The 26262-nt window shown below is 42.2% G+C and overlaps 1 protein-coding gene across 5 annotated transcripts in view; it reads left to right on the forward strand.

Moving 5' to 3' along the window:
* Positions 1-12: 12 nt before the first annotated feature.
* Positions 13-26262, forward strand: part of MPPE1 (metallophosphoesterase 1) — a 31627-nt gene continuing 5377 nt past the window's right edge. For 2 of the 5 annotated variants that reach the window (XM_051612835.1, XM_051612830.1), the window contains exons 1-6: positions 9344-9575; positions 10084-12884; positions 23643-24024; positions 24834-24942; positions 25265-25368; positions 25528-25608. In XM_051612835.1, the coding sequence (XP_051468795.1) occupies positions 23750-24024; positions 24834-24942; positions 25265-25368; positions 25528-25608 (569 nt within the window). In that variant the 5' untranslated portion in view covers positions 9344-9575; positions 10084-12884; positions 23643-23749. The other 3 variants (XM_051612831.1, XM_051612834.1, XM_051612832.1) reach the window with 3 other exon arrangements.

A 26262-nucleotide genomic window follows, 5' to 3' on the forward strand; every position in this document is an offset into this window, starting at 1 on the left:
CCGCCGAGCCCAGCCCAGCCGAGCGGGGCGGAGCGGGGCCGCGGCCGGGGGGCAGGGGCTGCAGCGGCCGCGGGGCGCTGGGCGAGGTGAGCCCGGGGGCGGGGAAGGGCCGGGAGAGGCGGGGGAGCCGCCGAGGGCAGCAGCAGCAGCAGCAGCAGCAGGAGGGAGCGGGGACGCGGCGGCCGCTGCTGCCGAGCGAGGCCCTGCAGCCCGGGCCCGGGGCGGTTCTGTTTCCTCCGAGCCGTCGTTCCCGCAGGCCCGAGCGGCCCCGCAGGGCCCCTCAGGTGCGGGAGCGGCCCGAGCGCTGGGTGCGGGGCTCCGGGTCCCTGCAGCAGCAGCGGTGGTCCCGCCGCTGTCGGGCAGGAAGCTGTCGGGAGGCGGCTGGCATCGGCCTTCCCAGGGATGGAGGGAAAACGTGTGGAAAAAGTGGCCCCGGGAGCGGAAGGTCTGAGGAGGAGGGAGTTTAGCAGGTTTTTAATCCCCGTAGCTCGTTAGTGCTTGGGAGTCACAGTGTATGGTAACAAGTACCCTTTAGATTTTTCACTTGCCTTTGTAATTTTGGATTTGTCAAGGATGAGAAAAAGAGATTTGAGAACCTACTGTTCCGGAAACCCTGTGAGCCAGATTCCCTTGCGTCTGAGCCAGCGGAGCAGGGGGCTGGTGGCAGCCAGCTGGGTGACTCGGGGTCTGCCCCGCAGGAAAAGGGCAGCCTGGGATGGGTGGGTGGGTGCGTGCTCCTGCCGTAGAGCAACCAGCCCATGGTATTTACAACACCGAGTGGGTATTGGGAACATACACTTTGTCTGTCGAAGTGAGGCTTTGCTGGATGATTTGCTCTGATGCGCGTTTGGCACCGAATGAGACAAAAGAGAGTCCAGGGCTGGAGCTCTTTGAAAAAGGCATTAAGTGTATGAGATTTGTTAATTGTCTTTCAGCACCTGCTTTGTGGTCAAGGGTTTAATTTTCAGTGACATTTCTGGGCTAGAATAGAGAAGCTTTAGTGGTGACTGTATTTGCATTAAGAAAATTGCATAACACCACCACTTGCCATCTCTGATGTGAACACAAAGTTAATTGTTAGTTTTCTAGGGACTAGGTTAAGCTTAATTGGCTTGGGTATTCTATCCAACCTAATAGACCCTAAGTCTACATCTGTTTTATTTTATTTAGTGGTTTATTTTTATCCTGTAGGACACAGATGACTTTGGCATGAGAGGGACATAATAACACTTCTGCCATATATAGTTCATAAAAATAACAGACGTTTTTTAAAACAAAAGGCTCGTACCTTTTCTTCTGAAGTAAGTGATAAAACTTAAATGGATGGTAGTGCAAGAACTCAACTTCATTCTCTCAATGTCTAAGACGCACTGTGGCAGTGAACACCACCAAGACAGCAAGGCTGCCAGTCTACTTAGCAAAACATTTTCTAGTCCCTGTTTTGAATAAAAAAAAAAAGGTAACAAATCCTGAGAAGATGAATTCACTTATACTCAAATTTTAAAAGTTTATTTGAAGTCTGAAATTATGAAATCTGGTTCAAAGAAACCCTCAGGAAATGTTTGTCAGTCCTTCTGCTGACTGATTATTCTGCTTCTAAGTCACTTCTTTCCTCTGACCTCATACCTGCTTTGTCCTCATGTAAGATTAGTTGCATTATGTGCAATAACCCTACAAACATGTAATAGAATTTGGGGTAGTATGGAACATAATTGTTCTGGATTAATCCTTAATTTCAGTTTCCTCCAGGTTTTAGAAATGTGTGCTTTTTATTGATGCCATGACCAGTGTAGCTTGAGGTGGCTTCAGGACCTTCCCTAGAGGTTTTCTCTGCTGGACAGATGGGTAAATGCATTTACTGGGGAGTTGTGTGCACTGGTGAGATATAGTAAAAACAGCTTTAACTTTGGTAAAGAAGAAAATCTACACCTAATCATGGCTTTGCCTTCTAGGGAGCATCTCAGACTGTGATAAAAGTGTATTCTTTGTTTTGCTTGAAAGAGGATATTTTAGTTACTGAATTGGCCGGCAATAAAATGGTCTATACCTTTTGCTGAAATGGGCTTGATACTGTTTTGGTGTAGAGCACATGGTTTCCTCCCTTGTATCTCAGGTCTGCTATGATTCTTGGAGATTTGTTGTGATTAAGCTGCCACAGGGGCATTTGAAAGGTCTGCTTAACTCGTGTTTTAACAAGAAGGCTGTGTGAATGATAGCTAGTAGAGGCAGGATTCAGAAATATCCTCACTGAAGGGAACTGTAGAAAGCATCAGCACAGAGAAACACTGTTGCAAAAGCAGGCAGAAGTGCTCCAGTCAGTATTTTTCTAAGCAGGAGTGTGTCCTCTCTCCAAGTAATGTCTGAGTGGCGTTTAGAAAATAACTCCATCTGGCTCAGTAAAATTTCCCCAACCTTCTCTTCATTCTGGTGGTAGAAGGAAAGGATCACCAAAGGTTGAACTGAAAAATACCAGCTGAATGAACCCTCTGTTTTCATAGATTCATTCCAGCTATGTGGCATATGCAGGTACAAGATTTAAAACACAACTAAAAGGCCAGAAAAGAATACTTAGAAAATCGGTGGCTGCAGCTAGTAATTTAAGACCCTTCCAACTAATTTGCAAAAAGTACAGCTGCCTGTAAGGCCTGTAAAGAGATGGCAGTATTTCTCTTCATCATTCTCCTAGTCTGTGATGACTATTTTCTTATTGCTGTTGTGAAGTTTTTTCAAGTATTCCTTAGCCTGGACCTGGCAGGCAGTGTGAGTTTCCTCCTGTGAGCTGCTGGGTGATTTTGAACATCCATTCACCTCTGAGCAGGTTGAGGCTGCTCTCTGCCTTGCTGAATCAGACTCTCGGCTCATTTTTCGTAACTGCCAAGGTCTTTCATAACCTCTGATCTTTCATAACCCCAAAGGCTAGCCAGTTCCTCTCGCCTTTCGTAACCTACACACACGCCACGTGTTTAATCTCATCCACTTGGAGCAGGCCCATCCCGGATGAACCTGAAATACTAGTGCTTCTCGGGTGCTTCGTCTGTCTGAATCCTCCGGAGCCCCGACCAGATTCGTGTAGAGGTCACACTTCCTTTCCTGAGACAATGCATGCTCAGCGGAAGAGAAAATCGATTCCCTCTGACCTCGGAGTAGAAAACAGAGTGTAATTGTGGATTTCCTTCTCCCCCAGGGTGTGAAGCCCTTAGTTGTGGCTCAGCTGGAGGGGGTAGTCTCCTTTGTTTCCTGTCCTCAGCTGCTGTGCAGCGTTGGTCGGTGTGGCTGCTCTGGGCGTCACCCAGAGATCCCCTCTGTGGTGCAAAAACAGGGTCACTCAGAGGGGAAGCTGCTGCAGCTGAAATTAGCTCGACTACACCTCAGCCAGCAGCTTGCCGTTCTCCCAACAGTCACTGCACGCTGCGGTGATGCAGTGAAGTCGGTTGTAGTATTTGCAGTGGGGCGATGACCTCTCTGTAGCTAGCCAGCCAGCCATCAACGTGGAATCTGCAGATGTCTCCCAGTGTGGATCCTGGTCACTTCATGGGTTTGAGGGATGATCTCTTAATAGGAAATTAAATGGGAGAGCAAGTGGCTAACAGCTTTAATAAAAACGGAGGGGGGGGGGGGGGGGAGGAAGGAAAAAGGAAGTAATCTTTTGGAATTCTTAGGTTGTGCACGAAAGAGCATTTCCTCAGCATGACAGCCAGAGGCTTGCTGTGCTGTTATTAAAGCCCTTCTGACAGAATCCACACAGATGGTCTTTTTACACAGCATATCATTATATTGGATTAGTCATATAAAATTGTTGTTTACTGTCTCTGGCCCTTTTCCCTGGAGCTTTTATCAGTATCTCACGAAGAATAAAGTTTGAGTCTCCCTTTAAGAAGTAACCCAGATGACAAGCTTTTTGTTAGTGTTGCAGTGAGAGATTTTGTAGCTGACAAAAGAGAATGTTTGGCCCAGATTTTTGTTTTGCTTTTTAGATATACAAGAAAGGAAGGTGAATTGTAAGGAGATGCAGTCTCTTGTTGTACTCCCTAGAAGAGCTGTGTTGATCCTCCTTCTGCTTCATCAGAGACAAGCAGGAATTACTGGCTCTGTTTTTGATAATGCTCACTAATTGCTCATTAATGACATAGCACTTGAGTAATGCACCATTCTAAGTGGTGTATTAGATGTTTCTTGTGTTCCCATTCTATCATGCAGAGTCATATTCTGACTACTTTTCTTTCCTATAACCAGAAAGCCCAGGGATCGCTGCTTAGACACCTTCTGTATTTTCCTTCTGCAAACTAATCAAAAGATAATCTCAAACACGCAGTCACTGAGTTGTCCTTCAGATCTCCTCTGGGGGCTGGTTAATGTGGAAATAGAAATATTTGGCTTCAAGGTCTGACAAACAACTGTGCTGGTAAAAATGGCATCCTGTGGTGTTTTCTGGAATTTTCAGACTGGCTCTGGCATCCTGGGAAATTTTTCCTTCCTGGATGTGTGGCTACAAGAGTTTTCTTGGTGTGCGAGTGCCTTCGATTCTCCACCAAGCAATGTTTTTCTTCTCTGGAAGGAGTTTGTGGGCAAGGTAATACAGTCCCAAGCCCTTACTCTTTTTTTCTGAACCATGTCTGTGGGTGTAGAATAATATGTGGTAAAGGTCTTTTTCCTTGGCCTTGCAGGGAGAAGCGGAAGGCTGTCTCTGCCACACATATGCCAGTATTGTTTTTTGAACATTATCCACTGAATATACAAAGAAAAATTACCACCTTGCCTCCCAAACAAAAGCTAGTATTATATATAACCTGATGCTTCTCACACTGAAGGTGATATACTTCTGTCAGTGTGCTGTGTCAGGGATCCCTGTAGCTTAATTTGATGTAATCAATTTTACCTGTTTAGTTTTGCCAGCTTTAAAATTAGGTTGATTTCCCCTTATGATATATGATGAGAAAAGATTTTTTTGTTTCTAATTCTGCAAACAGTCATCTTAAATCCAGTCAGATCTTGGTGCATGGACTTTTGCATTTTGTGGTTGTGCCCAGGCTCGGGAGAGCCAGACTACTTTTTCCCTGTTTAAGGAAAGGCTACTGAACACAAATGGGATTATAACTTCCTGATCCAGCCTCAAAGCCAGATGGACAAAGGGCCTTTTTCCCATATTGGCCATTTTGTTCGAGATTGTTCCTTGATTTTTCAGCTGGCATTTGTCAGTGAGATTGGCAGTGCTGATTGTTCCAAAGAACATAATGGGCAAAAAGACTGCATGAGTCTTGCCTACTTCTGCTCTGAAAGGGACTGGGAAGTTCATGTTGACACCACTGGTGGATGGAATGAGAGAGACTAATATGGGGCAGGTGAAATTTTAATGTGTTTTTACAAAGGCATGTAGATTTTCACAGGAGAATTTTAATTCCTGGAAAATCTCATGAGGACAGTAGATCTCTGAGGGTTGAAAGAACACATACTGCCCTTTAATCTGTGTGGAAAAAAGGCTATGGTTGCAGTTATTGTAGGGTTGCATCAAGTAATCCTGTGCTCATATATTTTCTGACAAATTAAATCAATTATTTTGGTGCACATGTAGCTGGAAAAAGTGCTATGGGTCACATTCCTGCAGTTTGGCAGTAAGTAGCAGGCTCCGCACCGCTGGAATCAATGACATTTTCATTTGTGTGTGCCAGCATGTGATGCGTCTGTGTTCATACCAAACTGAGTTAGAAGCAAAAATGCAAGGGAAAAATAATGTGTTCAGCAAACCAGCTGAATAACAACAGTGTTTCTGCTGTAATTGTTTACAGTGGAAAGTAAATATCTTAGTGGCTTTTCAGACATTTACTACCATGGAGAAATTTCTTAAAAATCAAGTATTGTTAGTATCTCTTGAAAATGAACATATTTCCTAATCAAGTACACAAGTCTTTTATCATCTGTGGAAACTGTGGTTTGTGTGTACATGCAGGCTAACATTATTTTTAGATTTTTGGATGCTTGAATTTTTGGATGCAGGGATGTCCTGTGCGACTCAGCCTGAGGCCATTTTTACAGATCTGTCACCTATCTCCAATTTGGAGGAAAGGATGCTCATTTTGATGTGGAGCCACTCAAGTTCAAAGACCACTTTTGAAAATGTTTGATCATAATGTGCATGATAACACCTCCAAGAGGTTCAGCTGTAGCTTTTTCCAAGATTTGGAAGATAACAAGTAGGGTTTTCTTGGTGTCATTTGGATTAGCACTTGTTTGATAAAATCTGAACCTTACACAGATTCTGTGGAGGTCTAGCTGCGGAGCTGAGAAGCCTGGCTGTTGTCTGCTTCCTCCATCTATCTTCATTTCCCATGCCAGCCATGGAAAAGCAGGACAGAGGGGCTGTGCGGCTGTTTCTAGGTCAGAAATTGGGAATCCTTGTTTCCCTTTTAGCTCCGTTGGCTCATTTCCCAGCTTTTCTGTGTGTAGTTTTTCAGCCAACAGAAGAGAGATGATGTTCTATAGATAACGATTTTTGAGTTCTGAAAACATTTGGTTTTAAGAACTATGCACAGCTGCTGCATCATGGTCAACTACTGGGTGAGCAGGAGAGCAGTGCTGTGCCCACAACTTCTTGTTGGGTTTGTAGAAGAGCTGGGGAAGCAGGGTCTGCAGATTTCACATCTGAGAATGACCCAAGATGCACCACGGACTTGTTTTCTCTGCTGCTTCTGACTTCTCTAGGTTGTTGTCTGAGTGCTGCCCAGTGCTGGCTGTTCCATGCCTGCTCTAGTTTCTGCAGAAGCCCTACATTTATCTGTGCTTCCTTTTCTTTTTGTTTCACTGCTCCCCCTATAGTATTAAAAAAAAAACCAACACAGCAAAAGGAAACCAAACACCAGGGTGCCATAGGAATGTAGGTCCTAGCAAGCCTTCCACATTCTTTATAAAATACTGTTCCTTGATATTCAAGTGGCCTTGCCTTGTATGGCATTAAGCAATTATGACTACTCCTGACATTCCCCATATTGAGGAAAAAAAAAAAAGTTATCCTATTCATAACTATCTACAGTGAGATCTTGATATCCAGGGTGTTCTGGATTCCACTACACAGATCTTTATCCACTGCTCTGGCTTGTACTACAGCCTATGTGCATATGACAAATACCCATATCCAAAGGCATGCCTGATCGTTCTCTGATCTGTTTGTTAAAACCTTTATTGAGGGAAAACTATGTATATTTTTCTTCTTTGATAATAAGAACATTTTCCCTGTCATCCACTGAAATAGTCTCTGTTGGAAAGTAGTTTTATTTGTGCTCATCCTCTTCTAGAGGACACAGGAAACAATGACTACTGTCCTTTACAGTAACCAAAGATAACAGCAAAGCCACTTAAAAAGATTCTTGGTGGTTGGTTTTCTGGACTAAACAAACAGTTATTTCAGCCCTTCCTGATATGCTGTGTTTTCTTCCTCGTGCAATTTTTGTTTCTGCTTTCTAGACTCCTGAGGACCTCACCTAAAATCTTGTTTGTGCTGGATAAAATGGAATAGAACTGAGTAATTACCTCTCAGGGTATTGCTACTGCATCTGAAAATGGGATCTTCCCTTTTCTGCAGCACCATTGTGTTGCTGGTTGTTAGTATACCTTCCTATTGTTGTTGTTGTTGTTATTATTATTGTTGTTGTTGTTGTTTACTGCTACTGTAGTTAGTTGCATCCTGCTGTATTTTTATCAAGAAGTGACTTCCAGGTTTTCATACTATGAACTGCCAGTTGCTAATTTTTGCAATGTTAGTTGCTGATTAAAGTAGCAATTTTGTTGCTGGGTTATTTAGGGACAAGTTGACTTGTCATACTCCTGAAGAATTGACGGTGTTATATGGCTGCTTCTGGAATTATGGAACCAACACAGAAATCTTCAGAGGCAGAGAGGATTTCCAGCAGCAGTTGACAGCACTGGCATGTCATTCTCTCCCATGCACTCTTGGTTGGTGAACAGCCTCACAGCTTGGATCTTGTGTACGTCCTGCTCAGCACAGCAGCATTTACCTTGCACTGCCCCTGTGACAACTGCAAGGAGTTGGCCAGATGGGTGAAGAGCTGAGATGGGTTGATGGCGGAGGAGGAGAGATGCTGTGGTTGTGCCCTGGAGCTAGAAGTGCAGCCAGAAGTGCAGCCGCCTCCCTTGCTCTGGTGACAGTTACAGTTCCTACTTGCAGCCAAATGTGCCCAGAGCGTCTTGTACCATGTGTTTGGAAAGTTGTAGACCCACAGTAGGCAGTGGAAAGTTGCTGTCATCTCCCCCCTCTCTTCCAGTCATGAATGGTTCCTGACAAAAATTTCCAGGCTCTGCAAAGAGGTGGGCTACATGGTGGAGACGGAGAGGCAGGTGGCATCTAGCACAAACAAATATAAAGATGGCAGCCTTTGATGGGCTGTAAGTAACGGGAGGCAACATTTTATACAAAGCCAGGAGATGCAGAGAACAAAAGGGGACTTAGATTTGAAACCTAGAGAATGAGGGAGGAGCAGGAAAGTTTTGAACCGCCAGTAACAAAGGCTGCTGAGACCAGCAGGCAGTAATCACTGCTTGGGGTGGGTCTTGCTGTGAGGGGTGATCACACCACAGGAGGCAGGAAGGTTACCACGCTGTCGTTATCTCCTGCCTCGGTGGGTATTGCTTGGGCAGCCTGCGCCGTGGCCTCTGTGGTGACAGCAGCAGGATGTGCTTTTGTAGAGGTACGTGACTTGCAGCGTGTTGATGAGCAAGAGTGTCTGTGCAGCTCCGCTCTCAGCCCCGCACACTCACTATCTGTTGGTCGCAGGCAATAAAACTGCGAACCGAACGAGCAGCAGTTTAGAAGAGGGCCGCTCGGGCCGCTGTTTCCCTGCTGGCTCGGGGGGTGAGGCTCGCGGCCGCCGTCGGGCTGGCTCGGGAGCGCCGGCAGCTGCAGCAGGCGTCCCGCTGGCACCGCCCGCAGCGCCGCAGGCCGCCCGGGACGGGGGCGGAACGCGCCGGGCCGGCCTCGCTGCGCGCCCCTGCCCAACCAGGCCGCGCCCGCGGCCCCGGGCGCCCCTCGGCTGCCGTTTCCCCGGCAACGGGGCGGCCGTTCGCTAGGGCCCTCGTCGGGGCGCGGTCGCTCGTTTGTGACGTCCGAGGGTTTGGGAGCCTATCCGGGTGGGCTCGGATGTGGCAGGCGCCTGCCCGGGCGCTGCGGTGGCGGCAGGCAGCCGGCGGGGCAGCCGGGCGGGGGCCTCCCGCGGCGCGGTCGCCCCGGCGGCGGGGGCGTTGGGCGGCGGGGAGCGGGCCCGGTTCTGGGGGCTGCCCGGGGCCGGCTCCATGGCCTGGGCGCCCCTTCACCAGTGCCTGCGAGTGAGTGGAGCCCGTGGGGGTGCCGGCCTGCGGGGTCCCCTCCCTCCCTCCCGTCCGTCCGCCCGGGGCCCCGCGGAAGGCTCTTCCGCCCCGGCCTGGCCTGGAGGGAGCGGCCGGGAACACTCGGGCTGGGCCGGGTTTGCCTTCAGGGGCAGAGCTCACGCTCAAGCAGCAGCTTACGGTTGCTGATCTCCCGTTTCTTGATGGAATTGTCAGTCTTCGGCGTCAGTTTTGCCTAAAGCCCTGTAGGTTAGGGCGTGGTAGTTGGTTGCGTTTGGTGCCTTTTGGGTGGTAGCCGTGATTAGGTGCTGCTGGGCGAGGTTTCAGCCAATGGGAGTGTGAGAAATTCCGGCAGTGCCGCTGTAGGGTGGCTGCCTTTCAGCCTCGTTGAGGTTAAAACGAAAAATAAACACGAGCTTAGTTGCAGGGGTGGTATTTATAGAGTTTAAAGGTATAACTGGGCACTCGTATGTTTTATCCCTTTGTGAGGTTTGTGTTTTTTTAAATACAAAGTCGGTTTGCCTTGTTTACTCATGAAGTTACATTTGAAGCCTTTAATATATATGTTAAATAAGCCGTGTTTTAGCCAATTCCTTGATTGAAACCAATTCTTTTTCCTCCCATTTCCTTCATACACTTATACGGTTCAAGATAAATAGAGTAAAACTTTTGGGATAGAATTTTAATTTTGAAATGTTATCAATATTTGAAAATGTTGCTTGATTTTTCTTTTTAAATTTTCTTCCTTTTCAGCTTAGTGATGAAAATGAACAATTAGTCAAGAAGTTGAAAAAGCTACACATAAAAAATAAGGATCTAGAAAAGAATCTGGGTCAGATCCAAGAAAAACTGCATCTGCAGCAGTTAATGCATGACTATGTCACAAGCAGAGAGTAAGAACTGTCAACAGTTTCTTCTTGCATCAAAAGAAGTGCAGCATTTTAGGACTTGTACCTTGTTGTTCTTCAGATGAACTGGACTTTATCTATCCTGGGTATTTTGGGGGGCAGTCTGTGAACAGCATGGTGGGGATGGAGAATGCTGGAATGGAATGCTTTCATTCCTGTGAAGGAATAAATGATTACTGGGGAAACTTGGACAAAATCAGTTGTTGTAGTGAAAGAAACAGTTTTAATACCAATAAGTAATAGCCCTGCTTAGCCAACACGCTCTTTCTGTCTGGCTGCAAAAAGGTTTTAGACTGTTTTACCAACCAACAGTGGTAAGGTAGTTAAATTGCATCAATTCTGTTTAAAAGATTTGGAAATGGGGACTTTAAGGCCTGAAAAACTATAGTGTGAGTGTTTGAGAGAGTCTCTAAAGTGCCAGGATCTAAGTAACTGCAAAAAATTTGAGCTTTAAATTTTGGTGTATTTATGATCCTTTGTGAAAACCTCTACTCTAGAACCAAACTGAAAAGTAATTTAGTTTTTCTCAGTTGCTGTGTTTGAGCCAGTTAAACTTGTAAAATCTAATTTTATTAAGCTGTTGTGTTTGTTTCAATTAAGTGTTCAAGTTCAAACAGAAAGCCACTTATGGCATAAGAGTGGATGCAGCAAGGAGCTTAATCTAGAGGGTGACAGTGTGAGGTGAGTTCTTGGAAACTGGATCTTCACAGAGTTAAACATTCTTCTCTGGAGGGTGGAGTATGTTATTGAACCAACTTAACCATGAACTTCTGTTAACTGTTATGGAAGCTGTTTTCAGCCTTTGAAACAATGGGACATTTTTTGGTTTTTTACATTTGAAAAGAAAAGATTGAATCTTAGATTGAATTTGAGAAATATCACTAAACAAAGAGCAGAATGGATTTCTTTCTTTCTCAAATCTTTTATTGAGAAAAGCTGAGCTGAAGAAGCTCCTTCCTGCATGTGTGCACACAAGTGTTCTTTTTTGTAGATTTTTTTAAACTGGAATTGTGTAATTTAATTTTCTTTTTGTGGGAGCTTTCTTAACTCATTTTTACAAAATTTCATGTGTATATAAAATACATAGGTTGGTACTGATTTAAAATATGTCACACAAGTGATTGTACTTTGCAGTCTATTTGATTTTTAGATGTGAGCCACTACCTGCTGTAGGTTTCTATAAATAATCTCTTGTAACTAACTGCTTTTTTGATACAGAGGGTACATTTTTGCTGTAAGAAAATGTGTATCAAAACATTTTAACAACTACACGTGCTACATAAAATGTTGATCCATCCCTCCATGGCTTAAGTTTTTTTTTTTAACAGGCTGCTCCACTCTTTCCAAGGCTACTTTATGTCCACTTACAGGAAGGGGCTGTGGAGCTTACAAAGGCAGAGGCAGTTCCTGCTGCTTTTGACTCAAGCACTCTGTTTTTTAGTGTTTCCTTTCAGTGGCTGTAGAAGGCCTGTCTTTTTTTGTTTCTATTTTTTTAAAAATACCTTTATAGTGTGCCACACTGTCATTTTGAACTACATAGGGAGGCTGAGTGTTTAGCTCTGGGGTGGAATTGAGTACCTCATTAAATGCATATGTGGAAGAAGTCTGAGTTATTCTTTGAGTCTAGTGCTGGACCTGCTTTCTATTAGGCTGCACATGGATAACCTGACTTAGCTTTTTTTCTAGCATCTGTTTGTATGATATTTTACAAAGCTGCTCTGTGTTGTAATGTTGCTCACCCTGCCTGTGGTGAGCACTCAGGGCTTAGTGTGGGTGCCAGCTCTTGTTTGAATTCCTAGTAAAACAGGAAAAATGCCTGTTGATGTTCATCAGTTACATCATGGGCCTGATCAGACTCAATGCTATGAAATATGGTAGGAAATTAGTGCAGCAGAACTTGATGCAAGATAATGTCTGAGGGCAAGATATCCCAAATCTCTTTTTTTTACATTGATTTTACCCCCTTGCTCTCATTTGCTCATAGATTTCTCTCACTCATACCCTCACACCCACATATGCAGGAGCAATGAGATGTTTTCTGCCACACAGAGGGACACTGCCTCATGAGCCCTCATCATGGGTTCTTGATTGGTGTCAAGAAACTAATTTCTGGACAATTTCTGGACATTTTATGTTCTTCAGGAGCAGCCTTTGGTTATTCCTGTTGTGCTAACAGGGAGAGACAGTGATCTGTGTGACATGCTGCAAACTCACTGCCACCCTCCTGTGGTTATTGTATAGACCTTCCTTCCACCTAGGAGTTGATTGTACTGAGGTTTAATCAGTGCGTGGCTGTGTGGGCTGGGCAAAACCAACAGGGATTCTTTGCCATTAATTCAGACCACTCTCTTAACTCTCACTTTTCTATTTTTTTGGAGCCTTGTTGTTGGTCACACTTCAGTCACACCCATCTTAAATATTTACGTTACAAGCCTTTACAGTACAGTACAGCCCAAGTGATCTCTGTGGGGCATCTGTAATACTTTCATCACAAAGCACATACATTTTGTTGGCTTTCATATTTTATTGCAATTTATGCATTTCTTCTATTTTAGACTACTTCAGATGTATAATGATCTACAGAAACGTTACATTAAAGAAATCAAAACAAACCAGGAGCAAAGTGAAGCAATTAAAAATCTCACTGTAAGTAGAACTTGTAGGAGATGGCATCAAATAGCCAAGTGGAAGTTTTTAGGGAGACTGAAAAGTAATTCTTATATTTGTGAAATGAGACCATGTTTTTCTTTTTATGCCCATTTTTGTTTCCTATGCTATGAGGTAACAGAAAGTAGTCTCCAGTTCCCTTTGAAAGTGAACTCTTGCCATCGATATGTCTGTAACTGAAAGCTATCCCGCCTTTCCTTGCTTTTTCCTTTACTCACCTGCCTACTCTTTCAACTTTGCAATTGAATGCCCTAAATTTGCATTCAGGGTATGTTTCCAGTTGTATTCAGTCAACTGTGTTTGTTCTATGCATTTTAAAAAAACCTTAGTTTCTTGACAGAGTAAAATTCATGAACTAGAGCTTAATCTTCAAGAGCAGAGGAAAAGAATCGAGCAGTTGGAACGTAAAAAAGTTTCTTGGAAAACCAGTGCTGTTTCTGGAAAAAGGAGTCAGACCCCAGCAGGAGAAGTAACATCTCGCAGGGATGTGTCTAAAAAGGAGGAGTCCTGTTGCAGTAAATATTTAGGTAATGGTGTGGTTGATTCTGATGCTGCTTCTTCCAGTATGTCCATCAGAGGTGGTGCATTTCATTTCAGATCCGAGGGCACACTCCACGTCATTTCTTCTACATCAGCCAGCAGTACCTAATTTATTTTTTTTTTTACATTTTTGAAAACCTGTAATGTAAAAATGGGGCATCTCACAGTCAATGTCCTATCTATGGTTCCAGCCCTGCACTTGTTTGTGATAAAAACAAGTGTTTGCTGCTTCCTCTTCTACTGAAATTGTTGTGTTGGTGTTATCATGGGCAGGAGATCGTGGCTGTATGTAGAACTAATTTTTTATTCCAGTAAGCTCTATCTATGCAGATCTCTTAGTGATAATGTTTGAGGCTCCATTCTTTGATTTTCAGACTCTGTTACACAAAATAACGTGTTTGAGCCTTAAAATGTGAGACAAACCCAGAAAATACTGGTTTGAGCATATTCTTCCTCACATAAGTAGATGCACAAGCTAAGTGCAATCCTGTTCCACTTCAACCCTCTAAAAAGACATCGAAGAGATCCTATAATGTAGGCATAATTTTCAGGAAATGTGCTGTCACCTAAGGGTTAATGTGGCCCCTCCCAAGTCAGATAAAGGTAATCAAGGCATGTGACAGATGTTTTTTGGACTTTAAAGACAAAATAATCCCACATGCTAAGAATCTGGTATATTGAGATGATCCAATTGACAGGTCTTGTTACATTTCATAGTACCTGGGAGTGTGCTGGGTTGATTCTTAAGAATAAAACACTTTATAAAAAGGTACTTCAAAAAGCTGAACCTTAATTTTCTAATATCACAAAATGTAAACAGGTCTTTAGCTGTAATATGATTCATATGAGGGGGAGGTTGACTGTAATGGTTGAAGTCTATATTTTGTATTTGAATGTAGAGCTGTTGTTGAAGGAGATTAAAAAGCTGAAGAAAGAAAATGAAAAGTTGTCTGCAGAAAGGAGAGTGCTGAAAAATGAATTAGCTGGATTAGACAAGGTAATTTATTTTAGTGCAAGTTTAAGAATAGGTGATTAAAAAAAAAAAGTAATTTTTCTGCCTGAACTGAAATCTGTAGGCTGAACATATGCTGTTATCTAGCAGAATATGTAAAAAATCAATTTGTAGCATTCTGAAAAAGGAATGGAAATTAATGACTCCTTGAAACAATGTCCTTCAGTACAACTTGGCTAAGGAAGAGCAATAATGGAATTTCTCAGTTTGGTTTTGTTTTAAACTGCTGAATCTTCTGGTGTTTGTGGTGGTGTTTTGTGGGTTTTTTTAATTATTTTTTTTTAATATTTAGACAATTTGGCTTCCTTCATGAGAAATTACCTGTCTCATGTTGTTATGGCATTAAGATTGTAACTGCTGGCAACAGTCATAATTCCAATGGATGTTTGCAGAGATAATAAACATATTTTTTTGAATGGTAATTTCTGTCACTTCATGATGTCAATGAGAGGAAAACTTTCTCTTGAACTTAAATGTTGTCAAAGTTCTGCTTGTGATAACTCTTTAAGATTAGGGAGGGCAGAAGGGAGGGAGGGCTTTGAAGGTTTTGTGATTAGATTGATAGGTGTGGAAAGTGTGAAAATCTGGTAATTCTTCAGGTGATGTGAAAAGATGATTGTACCTTATCTAGCTCTACGGGACTGAGTTCAGTGTCCTCACCTAAGATTTCATTTTCATCAACAAAGTTGTTTAAATTGTTTTTAGCTTATTCTTCATGTCCTACATTGGATATTTTTTTGAGCATTTGTTTTCTTATCTTACCATCCTCTACCAAAAGCTAAATAATATTATGCTACTTTTCATTATAGGGGTAACAGTAAAACATGGGGATAGTTCATCAGATGTGAAACTTGTAGAACATTGAGTCAGGGTGAGTTCCAGGTCCCTGTCCTTGGGAGTTAGGGACAACTTATGGCTGAAAGTTTCATCTTTCAGAAGGTAATATTAATCTGAGGCAATGTTTTTTTTATCAGTGACCCTTTTTAGGTAATTTTAAGTAATTGTTATTTAAAATATATATAGGTGTTAATTAAGAGAAAAAGAGTCAGAATATGCAGGAGAGCATGTATAATATAGATGGATACAAGTAGGTAGGTACAGTGTTATTCTGGTAGATGGGACTTTCGAGGGTTGGTGAAATACTCTGCTTGCTGTCCTTCTATTTCCCAAAAACTTCTGACTTCACTTACAAAAGATCAGAATTGCTTAATAGACTTGAGCTGCAGCAGCTGAACAAAACATGGTTCCACTTAAGCTATGGGCCATCAGTATTTTCAATAAATGAAGTTTGTATCTGTGAAGCTGAATTTATCTCCTAGTTGAATTAGATACATCTAGAGCTAATTGTGAAGTTAAGCATTCTGGGATAGTATAAATATGAAAGGATCAATATGAGAAAGTGAAGCCACATTAAATATGGTCAACAGACTTGGTTTTTATGGCTTTCTTATTGGACTGTCCCTTTACATTCTGTGTAGCCTTACATGTTGCTCTTTTTCTTTCCCTCCTTTGTTGTGAATTGCTTTAATCTGAGCCAGATGGACCTGTTGAGTAGTGTTATCCGTTTTAGGCTCTGTCAAGTTTCATATATCATAAATCTTATGGGTTTGAATATGAAAATCAAACTTTGCTTCACAGAATGCAGTCATAAATGATAGATTCTATTTTGAAATATGATATTAACAAAATGTAGTTACGCTTAAAATTCTGAAAGGATACTAGCAATTTTCAAAGCAGTTAAGGTCTAAAAATGTGCTCTTTCTAGATCTAAATGTGGCATTCATTTTTTTATCTTAAACTATTGAATATTGTCTTCTTCAGATACTGACATCATCCTTCTTAGTTTATCCTCGTTATCTCTCTCCTTGCTTGTTGTCCCTTTTTTATATTCTTTCAACTTTCAGACCTTCAAAGTTCATGGTATGTTACCTGCTACTAGCTGGCTTCATCACATATATCTTTTTTTGCACAGATGAGTTTGACATTATTCCCTTGTCATTTTGGACTAAATTTTGTAGCTTTCTGATAAATCGACATTTATCCCCCTCTCAATTAATCTTCTCTATTATTTGTTTGTATTTCATGTTCTTCACATAACTTCAATTCTTCTTGCTTTGTGTATTCAGGGCAAAGTTTTAAAACATAAGGTTGTAGTGATTGTAGTTCATTGTAGCTGTGTTTGCATAACTCAACCATGTATCACTAAAAATAGTGTCATTGAACATGGGAACAACTAAGATGTTGACTAGCTCTTCCTGAGAATATCTTTGAAAGCAACTTTAAGGTGAATGTTTTTGGGTTTTTCTAGGATTTTTTTGAAGAGATAGAAGATCTCAAGCAGGCTGTACAGGAATCTGTGAAACTGAATAATCAGTATGAGAAGTGCTTGAAGCAAATAAGTGTAATGTGTGGACTTCCCTTTACAGCACATTTATAACTACTGAGTAATGAAATGGCAAGTAGATTTTCCACAATTTTTTTGTACTTACTGCAACATTTAAATCTAACATGGCTTGTGTAGTACCACATTTTGATAGTATTATGGATACAACAGTATGATCTCAGTATGACAAGCTGCTCTGAAATGGTTTTGTATTTTGTGCCTTTGATTTTTTGCTTATATGGCTTTTAAATAAACCTGGTCTGTATGACTTCAACAAAGTTTGAAAACCTGTCTTTCACACTTGTAAAATACACTAATTGGAGGAGTGTTTGTGGGAATATGAGAAAATATTTGTGTTTTAATTTGAGTAATTTCCCAATTTGTCATTTTCTGTTATCTCTATGAAATCAAAGTAGATCTGTTGGTCTGCCAATCTTTATGGATTTCAGCCCTAAGGGTATGCCAAAGTAGGCAGAAATCAGTTCTGTCATTAAAATATTACAAAGGGTTGTTTTTGTTTTTTTTTTTTAAAGAAAAATGTTAAATCTCTGCTAGGAGTTTTCTTTAATCACAACAATGAGTTAAAATTAGTGGATGAAGGAAGGATTTAGGGCTTCCAATTGAAAAGAGTGTGTTCAGGAAGATGGGTCGGGGAGTTGCAGTATATCTTGAAGTATCAAAGCACAAATTCATCAGGAGCTCTTGTTTGCAGAGTGAGGTATTTGAAGAGCTCTGGTATTTGAGGTGCTGAAAGGGAACAGGTACAGAGAGTCACAGTTCAGAAGGTAGAAATGTCACGTTGCTTCAGAGAGAGAGCTGGTAGTGGTAAGAGACAAATCCCAGTTGCAAGTGTACCTTTCAGAAGGGAAACCTTGTGAGATTTGAACCTGAACTGGTTTTTAACTGCATTTCACAAAAGTTGAATGTTGTTACACTATAGAACTACCTTTATCTGAAAGCTGTAAATCTGAACCTTTGCCGCTGCCGTGGGAGAGTCATGGAAAAGCTTCATCATAAGGTTAGAGATACTAAGCTGATTTATAACCCAATGTAGCTTCTTTAGCTTAATAAAAATACTTGCATGCTCATTAGGCATAGGGCTAGGATTAGTACTCTTGTAGCCCACTTTGCTTGTTAGGACAGTTTTATGTAGCTGTAAATGAATAAATAAATTGGCCTCAAAACTTAGGAGGTCTTCAGTTACATATTCACTAAGTAAGAGAGAGGGTGAAGCTCTGTAAGTACTTGCTTCTTGGTCTGGCTTTAGACCATTGTGTCAGGTTTCCCTTGTTTTGATCTTGGCTCACTTACAAATTAAACCTGGATGATGTTGTGCATAGAGATGGGAAAGGGAAAGAGAAATATTAAAAGTTTGTGTTGCCAGTAAACTTGATGGATGAAGATTGGAAGAATAACATGTGTGATGGAAGTATTCTAAGTCCAGAAATGTATCTAACATTTGTTAGTAAGAAAAATAAACCATGCTGGAGAAGGAAAGCATCAAACTTTTTTTTTTTCCCTGAGAGTTAGTCACTTGAGCATTTTTTTTCCTACAGTTTTATGGTGGAAGGTCACACTAGCATTTTTAAACTTTGGTGACATTATTAAATGAACCAGTAATTGTCCACAGGATGATTTTTAAATGTAGTGCAGAATGGTTCTCAAAAGATGCATATGAGGAAGAATTCAAGGTTATTTCTTCCCTGCCTAGAGAACATGGACGCTGACTGAATACAAAATTGTGACTAGAAGAATTTTGCCATTTGCCAGCTACTGAAGGTCAGAGTTTTCTATTGCAGAGTATGTTCTCTGCCCAAAAAATTGAAAATGGAAAACTGAGATCCTTGAGCTCCAGTAAGAAACCAGGTTCTAGTCTAATCTTAATAGTCAGCCAGGCGAGGAGGAGCAGTTGCAGTGTGTCACACACTGTGCTGAGCCACAGCTCCATCTTGCAGCCTGTGCGCAGCCTGGCAGCGCTGCTCTAGACCCTGCTGTCACGTGTGAGAGGACGTGGGTCTCTGCTCCTTGAGTGCCCTTATGTGAGGTTGGGATTGTTCCTGCATGTGCTGAGCTTCCAGTGAAACTGCTTCAACTTGGGCACACATTGATGCGCAGCTACGGTCCTGAGCAAACAGCTCAGCTGGGATGTGAGCAGCCATGGGCTGGCAGGTGGCAGAGCGAGGTAGGCAGGGATTTCTGTCAGCCAGGAGTTGTTGTCTTTTAGCTCTTGCTGCATCACTGACTTTCTGCGGTTTGGTTGGTTGGTTTTTTTCTTTTCTGTTTTCTTTCACTCTCGGTAAAGCTAGAAGTGTAGGGTGCAGATGGGAGACCTCTGATATCTTCCACATCTGCGGCGTAACTCCTGAAACAGTCACAGCTAGCAGCAGGAATCCCAGGACATGGAATGTGTGTAGAAATGACAGGCTCTGTGGTTTCGATTGTGTCAGTTGCTGCTTGTGACTTTTGAAAATGGCAGTTTTGCCTTGAAGATATTTTTCTTTTCTACTAATTGCAGGCTTTGATTTTTTTTATCTCTTTTTTTTTTTTTTTGGCATTTGGTGGGACCATTTTGCTTCTGAAGATCTGATTTTTATTTTTATTTTTCCCCTCACTGATCTGCGACACTGGCTTCTTGCTGCAGCTCTTTAGCTGTTCAGACAGCTCATGAAGAAGTGTGGTGTGTGAAAAGTAATGTAAGGAAAAACTTCCAGAGAATGCATAGATATTACAGCAAAATGACTTGTTTTGTTTCAAGCTTTGAGTAGGTTGTGTGTAAGAAGAGTCATGGTTTGTTTTTGTTTTATAGGTTGGTGGGTTTTTTTTACGTGCCTAGTGCAAGTTAAGTTACTTCCTAACATTTTCTATTCAAATTAGTACTATATTTGTTGGAAGAGGGGACTACCTAGAACTACCAAAGTCTACTTCAAAATTCTGGGCTAGGTTCAGTTTGTGCAAGATAAGACTATATGAATTTGTGTGCTTAGTTAAGAATTTACCGATCTTTTGTCCTTCTTGCTGTGTCTGTCGAACAGACATTTCTGCTTTAATCTTGCTTTGCTGTGAGATGTACAAACAAGTTCTTGTTGATTTTTATAGCTAGTTAAAATGCAGATGAGATTAATATTAAACAAATTCATCAGCCTTTGTGTGTAGTTCCTCTGTATTGTGAAATTGTGACGTCTGGCCAGTGGCTTTCTTCTGCTAAACTAAGTTTAGATAGAACTGAATTGCACACAATTAAGTATTAGTCATGCTAATGTTAAATAATGCATATTGGAAATGTTACATGATGCAGATTATTGTTTCTTTGACTTGAATAACTACTTTGTAGTGATGATATGGGAAGCTCGTGTTTGAAAATAAGTGGCTTAATAGCCTCTCTTATTATAATTAGAGGCTTTGATTGGAAAACTAAGATGATAACATGTCAGTTTTTTATTTCTGTGAGACATCTGTCAAATGGGCTGGGGCATAAGGGTAAACCAGTCTGAGTTTTGTTCTGTGTTCTACATGTAACTTGAGACCAGGATTTGGGAAGAGCTCCACTAACTTTGTGTGCTTCTGTAATTTTCTCCTAGTGTTCTTAGTGTTTAGGGTCTAAATATACAAAAGTGCTGGTATGTACAGTTCTAGTCAGAATTAGTCAGGGCATGTGAACATTGGCTGCCAGTCACTGAGTGCTGGGTTCTGTAATGGCTAACATCCTGGATATTAGACCTATATTAGAGTTTTTCTATCATAGAAAGCAAAACTGCAATCCTGTTCCCATGTAGGGACGTGATTTTCTTGGTGGATTTCTCTAGAAGTTTGTTCATGAGCAATGGCTCTCCTGCAGTCCCTTTTACTGTGACCATGCAGCATGTTTACTTTTTAAAAAAGGGTCTTTCCCACAGAAGAGATGTGCAGTACTCTTCAGACTTAAACCCTGGGAGGTTGCATGTGGAACCAGAGTGACTTTCTTTGAAAGTAAGGCTTGTATCCCTGTGCTCTCAGATGGGATACTTGTTTCTTGTGGGCAGGTGCACTGGAAAAGTGTTTCTGCCAAGGACTGCGGAAATAACAGAACTGGATGCCAGGAATAAAGAATTTGTTAAATACCTGTAAACAAGTGAAACAACCAGTGATCCCTTTTACAGTTGTTGCTAATCAGGTGGAGACATTTGCTTGGGATTAGCCTTTAAAATGGTATAAAATAAAACAGTAGTTTCAAAACTGGCAAGTTCCCTGTTTGGGTTACAAACTGTTCAAGGTGGAATAAGTCAGTAAATACAGCAAGTTTATCAGCTTAGGCTCATTTTCCCACATTTCTCTTCAGCCTGTAGAGCAGTTTCTGTTTCTGAGGCTTTGATGTTTCTCTGTTTCCCCTTGGTAGAAATGAAGCAGCATTAGCTAACTAGTCATGTATTCATGCCTGTGTTCCTGGAAAGCTTCAGCAAAGTTGTTTTGGCATAGTAAATTGCCTTTGGTTCTGAGAGATTATTACAATGTGCTGTATTAAAGGTGATCATTGCACTGATTTGGTGTTGTCTTGTTATGTGACTTGTGCCAGAAAGTGATTGCAATTGGCATTGCAGTGGTCAGGATGATATGGATCCTAATGGAATTCCCTTCTATTCCTCTTTTTTTTTCTTTTTTTTTTTTTTACAGCTAAACTTTGTCTTTACATATCTTTGACCCCTACTCACAGTGTTTTTTACTGTATGGTTAAAAAAAACCCCTGAAACCACAGCATACAACAAGACCTGGCTGACTTTAAACTAGTTTTGTGCAATAGCAGTATTGTAGCCAGTGAGGTTAATCCCAGGAGTGATTATTGCTATCTGAAAACGTTTCCCAGTGCCCTGCTATGGTGACTTGAAATATAGTCTTAAAAAAATGGTGACCTAGCTACACAGGATATTGAGAAGGCTGAGGTTCTCATTGACTTCTTGCATCAGTCTTCTCTGGCAAGTGCTCCAGCCTCATCACAAAGGCCACAGAAGGTGAAAGCAGGGGCTGGGAAAAAGAAGCACCCCCCACTGTAGGAGAAGAACAGGTTTGTGACCATCTAAAGAACCTGAAGGTGCACAGGTCTATGGGACCTGATGGGGTCCATCCACAGGTCCTGAGAGAGCTGGTGGATGTAGTTGCTAAGCCTCTGTCCATCATCTTTGAGACGTCATGGTGGTCTGGTGAGGTTCCTGCCAATTGGAAAAAAGGTCACATAGCCCGTTTTTAAAAAGGGAAAAAAGGGAGACCCAGGGAACTACAGGCCGGTCAGTCTCACCTCTGTGCCTGGTAAGATCATGGAACATCCTTCTGGAAAATCTGCTGAAGGACATGAAAATGAGGAGGTGAATGGTGACAGCCAACATGGCTTCACTGAGGGCAAATCATGCCTGACTGATCTGCTGGCCTTCTATGACAAGGCTACAGAGATGGTGGATGGTGGCAAAGCAACTGATGTCATCTACCTGGTTTTCTGCAAGGATTTTGACTCTGTCCCACATGGCATCTAGGTCTCCAAACTGACAAGATGTGGATTTGACAGATGGACCACTCAGTGGATAAGAGATTGGCTGGATGGCTGCACCCAGAGAGTTGTGGTCAATGGTTCAGTGTCCAAGTGGAAACAAGTGACAAGTGGTGTTCCTCAGGGGTCAGTACTGGGACCAGTGCTGTTTAACATCTTTGTTGGGGACATGGATAGTGGGACTGAGTGTGTCCTCAGCAAGTTTGATGACGATACCAAGCTGTGTGGTGTGGTTGACACCCTAGAGGGAAGGGATGCCAACCAGTGGGACCTTGACAGGCTGGAGTGGTGGGCCAATGCCAACCTCATGAAATTCAGTGAGGCCAAGTGCAGGGTCCTGCAGCTGGGTTGGTGCAACCCCAGGCACAAATACAGGCTGGGGCAAGAATGGCTGGAGAGAAGGACTTGGGGGTGGCAGTAGATGAGAAGCTCAACATGAGCCACCAGTGTGCGCTGGAGCCCAGAGAGCCAACTGCATCCTGGGCTGCATCAAAAGAAGTGTGGCCAGCAGGGCCAGGGAGGTGATTCTGCCCCTCTGCTCTGCTCTGGTCAGACCCCACTGGAATACTGTGTACAGGTCTGGAGCCCTCAGCACAAGAAAGATACAGACCTGTCGGAGAGGGTCCAGAGAAGGGCCACCAAGATGATCAAAGGGCTGGAGCACCTCTGCTATGAAGACAGGCTGAGGGAGTTGGGGCTGTTCAGCCTGGAGAAGCGAAGGCTCTGGGGAGACCTTATAGTGGCCTTCCAGTACCTGAAGGTACAGGAAAGCTGGGGAGGATTCTTTCACCAAAGAGGGCAGTGATAGGACAACGGGCAACAGTTTTAAACTGAAAGAGGGTAGATTTACATTAGACATCAGGAAGAAATTCTACACCATGAGGGTAGTAAAGTGCTGGAATAGGTTGTCTAGGGAGGTTGTGGAAGTCTCCTCCCTGGAGGTGTTTGAGACCAGGCTGGATGAGGTTTGTGCAGCCTGGTCTAGGGTGAAGTGTCCCTGCTCAAGTCAGGTAGGTTGAAACCTGATGATCTTTAATGTGCCTTCCAACCCTAACCATTCTAGTTGCCTTGGTCCTGGAAAGAGAAAGCACTGTCCTAGGCTCAGCAGCACGGCTGCCTGTGTGGGTTATAGAAGTGTATCTGAAGGAAAGACCATCTTTGTTTTTTAGATCAGTTACATATTTCCAAATCTTTCAGGGTGACAAGAAAATAACAGTATAGGCCTTACCTGGTAGATCTTAAAAGAGAATGTTGGATTAATGAATATTTAATTTTGTATTTTCTCCGCAGGGATTTTGTACTGTTAAGAAGCCCAATGTGGCCCTTTGACCAGCCCCCACCACCTTCACCTGAGAGAGAAATGAACCACTGGAAAAGAGACTTACGCTGATGCTGCAATGCTGGGTTCTAGCTTGACCACTGCAAAGAGTCTTCCTTTGAAAAAGAGGCTCTGTTTCCTGCTGAAACTTGCATGTTTTGTCAGCTTGGTGTTAGTATTTTGTGAATTTTTAATTTATTATGTGGCAATTTTTCAATGTCAATGGCCAGAAGTGAAAGGTGGAGCTCACATGGATGAAAAAGAGACTTCAACTTCAGTCCTAAAGGCCATGATTTTAGCTGATACTCACCTACTTGGTGAAATCAAAGGACATTGGCTGGATAAACTAAGAAGGTAACAATTCGTTTTTTGGATAATCTCTATCCTGGTTTCAGAGTTTTTAGTATGAGCTAATGAAACAGATCACAGAATCATAGAATGGTTTGAGTTGGAAGGGACCTTAAAGATCATCTAGTTCCAACCCCCCTGCCACGGGCGGGGACATCTCCCACTAGATCAGGTTGCCACAGCCCCATCCAACCTGGCCTTGAACATTTCCAGGGATGGGGCTTTGACAACTTCCCTGTGTCTCACCACCCTCAGATGTTTAAAACCAATATTGTACTGGTTAGAAGTGTGTATAGTGCCTCTGACTTGCCTGTCTGGATCTGCCCTAGATAATAAATCACATTTAAACACAAAGATAATCCAATCTTGTGGCTACAAAGCCATGTTGTTTCTGTTAGTCCAAAAAAAAACACCAGAAAAACAAACCTCAAAAAGAAGCAGAATGCTGGAAGTATGAATTCTACCATGAAATGAACATTGCAAGTTTTTGCTGCAGAAACAGTAACATAGTAAAAAGTGCAGTGAATGATTATTCACTGTTCTAATTAATTGCTGTTTAATGAAAAAAACCCACAACCCCCTGGTATTACTTCTTGCCAGAGTTGGTCATGATTGTATTGATGTATAAATATCCACCAGGTAAGATGCATCTACTGTGCTTATACCTGATTTCTGAGTATTTAATTTGAATTTCACAGTAGTGCTTCAGTGTGTATAGGAGCCATCTTCCTGTGCCTGCCAGGCTGTGTTTGTGTTTTCAGAGTTGAGGATCCAGAAGTCAGGCAGTGATGGCTGGGTATGCATTTTCCTTTCAGGGAATGGCAAATGGAGAGATCTTTCCAAACTGCCTTATGGTTACTGCAGCCAGATATTGTTTTTATTCTGGGAGATGTCTTTGATGAAGGAAAATGGAGCTTACCTCAGGTATGACATCAACAGCTGCCTTATTAAAAAAAGTGAGGATTTCTTGAAGGAAATGCATGGCAGAAGAAAGCAGACTAGGTATGCAAGGCTTTGTTTGATATTACTGTAGTTGTCCTACTGGTAGAATTTCTGGTGTTTTAGCTAGGAGTTTTGAAGTGTGATTATCTTTTGGTTTTGGTAGCATCTTGGCACTCCCCGTCATAACATACCTATAAAATGTAAACATCTCACTGAGTGTGTGTGTGCTTCTGTATTCTATACTGGTGGCCCCCTTCAATACTGTTGAAAAGCCTTCATTTCTCCCTTTATTTTTTTCATGCAGGCATGGGCAGATGATGTCAGGAGATTTCGGAAAATGTTTAAGTATCCAGTTTCTACTGAGCTGGTGGTGATTGTTGGGAATCATGACATTGGATTTCATTATGAGTAAGTCTCATCGGTGGAAGGAGTGCAGTGCCAGTGAGTATGTGCTCCAGATAATGGAGCAGTGAGCTGCACGAATGGTCTGCAGACTGTCAAGGAACTGTGTCACATGATTTACAGTGTCAGTTTCTCACCTCAGCTGTATTTTTCTCTGTGACACAGGATGACTGCTTACAAGGTAAATCGGTTTGAAAAGGTTTTCAACTTTACTTCAGGAAAGCTAATAACTCGAAGAGGAATAAAGTGAGTATATGTATTTCCCACCCCAATATTTAAAGTAGTGATTACTGAGCGAGCAGAGTGCTGAGAACTGAGAACTGGAATCTCTAATGAAATAATACGGGAATGCTGAGAGGTGGTTTTGTGGTGTGTGTGGTTTGTTTTGGTTTTGTGTTTTTTTTTTTTGTTTTGTTTTTTTTTTTTTTTTTTTACTTTGTATCAACTTATGATAAACAGGAAACACATTGTACAGCCGGTTGTTTGATATGGACTGGAAGCTGTACTTAGAGCTAGGTAAATTGTAACAATTTCCTTTTAAATGGAAAAGTACTGTGGAGCCAGAATCAAATTCTCTGGTTTGCTGTTTTACTTCCTTGCAGCTGGTAATGACCCATGGCTGTAAACAGAACAGAATAATAGGATTCAGTAAAGAAATGCAAACAAACCTCCTCTGTGCTTACAAGTTAAGAGTTTCATGAATTTTAATAACATCTGTAGTCTGCAGAGCTTAATTAACTCTCGTTTGAGGAGTCTGGGAACATGGCAGTTGCTTGTCCACAGTTTTTCCACAGGGTGGGGTAATAACGCAGAAGCTGGTTTGGCTTAGAGCAGACCTTGTTCCAGAGCTTGTTCCCCTGGTTGTGTGTCTGTGGCTGCAGTCCTCTGCCGTGTGCCTTG

This window comes from Apus apus, chromosome 2, assembly GCF_020740795.1.
Source record: "Apus apus isolate bApuApu2 chromosome 2, bApuApu2.pri.cur, whole genome shotgun sequence".
NCBI classification, from domain to species: domain Eukaryota; kingdom Metazoa; phylum Chordata; class Aves; order Apodiformes; family Apodidae; genus Apus; species Apus apus.